This window comes from Bactrocera neohumeralis, chromosome 4, assembly GCF_024586455.1.
Source record: "Bactrocera neohumeralis isolate Rockhampton chromosome 4, APGP_CSIRO_Bneo_wtdbg2-racon-allhic-juicebox.fasta_v2, whole genome shotgun sequence".
NCBI classification, from domain to species: domain Eukaryota; kingdom Metazoa; phylum Arthropoda; class Insecta; order Diptera; family Tephritidae; genus Bactrocera; species Bactrocera neohumeralis.
In genome coordinates, this window is record NC_065921.1 from 34,154,839 (window position 1) to 34,161,032 (window position 6,194).

Here is a 6,194-nt window from a genome sequence, read left to right on the forward strand (position 1 = left end):
TTAAATTCACTGTTGCTATTTATTGCTGTAATACAGTTCAAGAACTTCATTGCATATGTATGTAGCAATGAAGCTGGTCATACAGTTTAGCAAAAATATGTATTACTTATTTATTTATAAAAAATGTATTCGTAAGACACAATATTTCATATTACATGTTGCTACTACGTAATTTTTTCTCTTTTAAATAGAGAAGTAATATTTGGATGTGCTTAATAGATTTACATTTTTTCAATCTCCACTCAAGCATTTTATTTTCTCTATTATTGTATTACCCTTAATTATTGAAAAATGTTTTCAAGCATATTAATGTTTTTGATTGGTACAAAAATATATATTTATGGGTTTCATATAGTCTCATAAAGTTATAGTTATAACGAACCGAAAACAGCGCGTTGAGAATTGTAATTGCGTAACTAATTTTTGTATGATATCCAGCAACAATTTTATTAAGCAAGCCTAAAAATGTATGATTTTATGATGGGTTATGACAGTTTTTAAATCCCTTAAATGTAAATCTTATAAATCTGAATATTGATGAACTTCACTACCAAAAATAATGCGAATTATATGGAAAAAAGTAGCAAGTCAACCCTGTCATCAACGTGGCACTGGAAAGACGAAGGGAGGCATATCTTTCGTTCACGACGAGTTTCTCGTTCACTTTGTTCAAGTCTGTTGGCGGATCAGCATAGACTTCAGTGATTTCTCGATTCAGTTTATTTGAAAAGTAAGTTATAATTTTGATACAAATGAAGTGAAGTGCATTCTATTTAACAAATGTGTATCTGGATTGGTGGATGGTGCAAAAATATTTGATTGTTTATTAGTAAACAAAAGAATAGTTGTGCATTTAATATGGGAGATAATTTCTTTTAAAATTAGGAATCGTAAATCGGTGTGCAATAGGTTTACACAGCAACAAAGAGTGCGTTTGTCAAGTAGTGAAGTAAAAGTGGTAAAAAAAAAAAAAAAAATTTAAACACGTGGCATTAAAATGTGCTGCAATTTTACGAAAATCGTGAAATTGTACCACTACTTTGATGTCGACAACGCCCATTTTGTATTATATAGGTGATGAAATTGTGAAATTCAAATGCACTTAGTAATAAAATCGTGTTGCGTATGAAATTGCGCACATATATGTACCAATTAAAGTCATCGACGAGGGTTAGGAGTTCCGTACATATATTTCTCTATTACTGAAAATTACAAAATGGCGACCATTGAACTGTGGTTGGTTTTATATAGGTTGCTTAAACATGAGAAGTGCCACATTTCGTAGTAAGTTACTATAATGCATTTTCAAAAGTTTGGCATGAAAATGTATGTATTACAATTGTTAAACGCAAAAGTTAAGATTAAAAGCCGGTCGGGGTTTTCGTAAAGTGGAACGATTTTTGTTTCCAAGATGGCCGCCATGCCAGAAAATGTGAAGAGTCGGGATGTAGTCGTGGATTACTGGCAATTTTTATTTAGCCGAAGCAATGGTTACGAACCGAAGTCGCCATTTTTTCATCCCACCTTTCGTTTATTTAAACCGGCATTCTTCAATTTGTATGTTAATAAATAAGCACAAATGGAAAAACTTCGTATTATCTTTTCTAAAATGGTTAATCAAATTCTTCCTGATGCACATTTGTTAATCGAATGAGTACTTTAAAATATAAATGTAATCTTTTCCTAGTTTTTTTTTATGATGACTTCTATCAGTTCTGCTACTGAGTATCTTTGACGATAAAAAAAATACCAAAAAAACACTGATAAAAGCTAGGAAACGAATACATAAATTTAAAACAGAGACCAATTTGCAAAATTTTATGACTATATATTTTTAATTGTTGCATGATTTGCCCTCGCATACTTTTTCTAATGTGGTATTATACGTCTTAACACATTTAAAGTTAATCAGAATTCCAAAGCAAGCATGGCAAAATAACCTCAATTTCTGGCATGTGTAGCGACATGTGAAAGACCACGTTGTCCGATTGAGGTTATGTTGCACAGTAAAACGAAAGCATTCGTGTTGACGCCGGAAACTTATTATTGTCGGTTTTTTCCCCCCTCACACCATTGCTTTTTTGCAGCTGTTGCTAATCTTAAACGGAAATTGTTATTTATATTTGAAAACAATAAATTTGCAAATTGCGTTTGAAATAAATAAATTTTTTTTGATTATTTAGCATATTCAACAATTAACTTTAAAATTCCATTACACTTTGCTAACGAATTATATGTTTTCCCCTACTTTTATTTTCATCCTTTTCACCTGAAAACCTGCTTATCGTCCAATGAAACACCCAACCACGAATGTAACATTCCACTTCCCAATGTTTTTATGTTGCATTAGCTCATAAAAAAGGAAAATGGGTAAGGAGAAGGTTCATATTAATATCGTCGTTATTGGACACGTCGATTCTGGAAAGTCGACCACCACCGGTCACTTGATCTACAAATGCGGTGGTATCGACAAGCGTACAATTGAGAAGTTCGAGAAGGAAGCTCAGGAAATGGGCAAGGGTTCCTTCAAGTACGCCTGGGTTTTGGATAAATTGAAGGCCGAACGTGAGCGTGGTATCACCATCGATATCGCCTTGTGGAAGTTTGAAACCTCCAAATACTACGTCACCATCATCGACGCCCCTGGCCACAGAGATTTCATTAAAAACATGATCACTGGTACCTCACAGGCTGATTGTGCTGTGTTGATTGTCGCCGCTGGTACTGGTGAATTCGAAGCCGGTATCTCCAAGAACGGCCAGACTCGTGAGCATGCTCTTCTTGCTTTCACCCTTGGTGTGAAACAACTGATCGTTGGTGTCAACAAGATGGATTCGTCTGAACCACCATACAGTGAGGCTCGTTATGAGGAAATCAAGAAGGAAGTATCCTCATATATCAAGAAGATCGGTTACAACCCAGCTGCTGTTGCATTCGTGCCAATCTCTGGATGGCATGGTGATAACATGTTGGAAGCATCCACCAACATGCCATGGTTCAAGGGATGGAAGGTCGAACGTAAGGAAGGTAATGCTGAAGGCAAGACACTTATCGATGCTCTTGATGCTATTTTGCCCCCATCTCGCCCAACCGACAAGGCCCTCCGTCTGCCACTCCAGGATGTGTACAAAATTGGTGGCATTGGAACAGTACCAGTCGGTCGTGTTGAAACTGGTGTACTGAAACCCGGTATGGTTGTTGTTTTCGCCCCAGCGAACATCACCACTGAAGTTAAGTCCGTCGAAATGCACCACGAAGCTTTGCCAGAGGCTGTTCCCGGTGACAACGTTGGTTTCAACGTTAAGAACGTTTCCGTTAAGGAATTGCGTCGTGGTTATGTCGCTGGTGATTCTAAGGCAAGCCCCCCTAAGGGTGCTGCTGATTTCACCGCCCAGGTTATTGTGTTGAACCACCCTGGTCAAATTGCCAACGGCTACACTCCAGTGTTGGATTGCCACACCGCTCATATTGCCTGCAAGTTCGCTGAAATTAAAGAAAAGGTTGATCGCCGTTCCGGTAAGACCACCGAAGAGAACCCCAAATTCATCAAATCTGGTGATGCTGCCATCGTTAACTTGGTGCCCTCCAAGCCATTGTGTGTTGAATCTTTCCAAGAATTCCCCCCATTGGGTCGTTTCGCTGTGCGTGATATGAGACAGACTGTTGCTGTCGGTGTCATCAAGAGTGTGAACTTCAAGGATGCCTCCGGTGGTAAAGTAACCAAGGCCGCCGAAAAGGCCACCAAGGGCAAGAAGTAGCTGCGTACTAACGACGATAAAGACCAACAGTTATTAATAAACAAAATCAATAGCAACAACAACAGCTTGATAAATTCCAAGTACGATAGTAACAATAGTCAAACAAACAGCAACAGTAAGGAAAACGGAGCGGTGTTCCAACTGAATTTAACATTAATGATTAATCAAAAGTTCCATTGCTTCCATCGGAAAGAGTTTCGTAGGAAACGAAAGTGTGCCTTCGGCGCTGTCAAAATATATACAATGTGGTAGGCACAAACACATAAACATGCACAATAGCCATTACACCTACACAAGACGGCAGAAATACGAAACATCTTTTTAAGCAAATCAGCATTTGTATCTTTAGTTTTATAATTACTTTTAATGTTTAATTATTTGTTGGAATTCATTCCATCTCTTCTCTGTAGCGTTTAAAGCACAATACTATTGCTTTTCTTAAGAACATTCAAAAGCATAATATAAATTGAACCACTATTTAAAAAAATAAAACCACAATTTTGTATTCTTTTTTTATAAAGAAAAAAAAAAAACAAAAAAAAATTAATCGGATGTATTCTATTTATACAGTGAAGGGAATTGGAATATTTGTTTAGTTCTTTTTAGTTAAATATATATTTTTTTGGTTGGCAGTATTATTGAGTTGGTGCTCCCTTCCTTTCCTTTTTATTTTACTTCCTGATTGAACAATGGCATTGCATTTAATTTCAACAGTACATTTTAACAGTAACATAAAGTACAAATACGAAGATGCAGTTTTATATAAAACGAAACACCTTACAACCAACGATCACAAAACAGATAAAACGATGCCCAGAAAAGTATTGTAAACCTAACAAAGTTGAATAAAATTTAATAAACGTCCCACTATGATGGATGGTAAAAACGAAAATGTATTAAAAACTGCTTTGGAAAAAGGTTTTTTTTTTTTTTTTTTTTTAAATTTTGATGTGTGGTTGTCCGAACAAATCTGTTCCCCAGTTTGGTTTAGGTTTAATAGTAATATGCAAAACAAACCGGAGTATGGGAGCTTAATTGTTGATGTAACAGTAACAGAGTAATGTATAAGAATTAGGGGTGTCGATAACTGGTCACCTCGTAAGTCAGACCTAGCCCTTATGCAATTTTATCATCCCATACAGTAGCAACATTTTTGTAGCCTAAAATCGTTACGGACATTCCAGGTGCATGCCCTATTATCGTAGTCCTTATTTCGTTTGCCATGGTCGTCATCAAAAGGGGGGTCACTCATCCGAGACTTGTTGCGTCTTTTCACTGGGGTGTTTTTTTACGTGGCGGGTCCCAAACCCAGCGCCAACCCTATGTAGGGGATGTTTCGCCTTCAAACGGATGTTCTTAGGCTACCCAGAGGATACTTGGTCAAAGACCGGAAGTCGTGAGCTGCTTGAGCCTTATGTAAAAGAATCGATTCTGGCCACTCCCAAGTGAATGGCGATCAGAGAACTTTCCTCACTTGCGTGAACTTCTACACATGACCCCATGACCTGCTACTGGAGAAAATAATTCGCGCTGCAGAACTTAATCGAGCAGGTACAATCTTTTATAAGAGTGTACAGCTGCTGGCGTATGCCGATGATATTGATATCATCGGCCTCAACATCCGCGCCGATAGTTCTGCTTTCTCCAGACTGGACAAGGAAGCAAAGCAAATGGGTCTGGCAGTGAACGAGGGCAAGACGAAATATCTCCTGTCATCAAACAAACAGTCGTCGCACTCGCGACTTGGCTCCCACGTCAGTGTTGGCAGTCATAACTTTGAAGTTGTAGATAGTTTCGTATATTTGGGAACCAGCGTAAACACCACCAAGAATGTCAGCCTGGAACGCAGGATAACTCTTGCCAACAGGTGTTACTTCGGAGTAGGCAATTGAGAAGTAAAGTCCTCGATTTATTAATATGAGGAATGCACCGCGACCTTTGGTCTATTGTGAAAAAAAAGTCCTCTCTCGACGAACAAAAACCAAACTCTATAAGTCACTCATAATTCGCGTCCTGCTATATGGTGCAGAGGCCTGGACGATGACAACAACTGATGTGTCGACGTTGCGAGTTTTCGAAAGAAAAGTTCTGCGAAAGATTTATGGCACGTTGGCCACGGCGAATATCGCATTCGATGGAACGATGAGCTGTAGGAGATATACGACGACATTGACATAGTTCAGCGAATTAAAAGACAGCGGCTACGCTGCCTAGGTCATATTGTCCGAATGGACGAAATCACTCCAGCTCTGAAAGTATTCGACGCAGTACCCGCCGGGGGGAGCAGAGGAAGAGGAAGACCTCCACTCCGTTGGAAGGACCAGGTGGAGAAGGACCTGGCTGCGCTTGGAATATCCAATTGGCGCCATGTAGCGAAAAGAAGAAACGACTGGCGCGCTTTTGTTAACTCGGCTATAATCGCATAAGCGGTGTCTA

At 38.6% G+C, this 6,194-nt stretch overlaps 1 protein-coding gene and 1 non-coding gene across 2 annotated transcripts; both read left to right on the forward strand.

The window, feature by feature from the left end:
* Nucleotides 1-618: 618 nt before the first annotated feature.
* On the forward strand, nucleotides 619-4,250 carry LOC126755236 (elongation factor 1-alpha 1). The gene is made up of 2 exons (XM_050467657.1): nucleotides 619-730; nucleotides 2,351-4,250. Exon 2 carries the CDS (start codon nucleotides 2,367-2,369, stop codon nucleotides 3,756-3,758), a length of 1,392 nt encoding a protein of 463 aa, XP_050323614.1. The 5' UTR covers nucleotides 619-730; nucleotides 2,351-2,366; the 3' UTR covers nucleotides 3,759-4,250.
* On the forward strand, nucleotides 1,692-1,767 carry LOC126757691 (small nucleolar RNA snR61/Z1/Z11). Its single transcript, XR_007666770.1, has one exon. It is a non-coding gene; the product is annotated as a small nucleolar RNA snR61/Z1/Z11 (small nucleolar RNA).
* Nucleotides 4,251-6,194: the final 1,944 nt, after the last annotated feature.

Coding starts and splice junctions, on each gene's coding strand:
- LOC126755236 (XM_050467657.1), top strand. CDS start 2,367: ATGGGTAAGGAGAAGGTTCATATTAATATCGTCGTTATTGGACACGTC.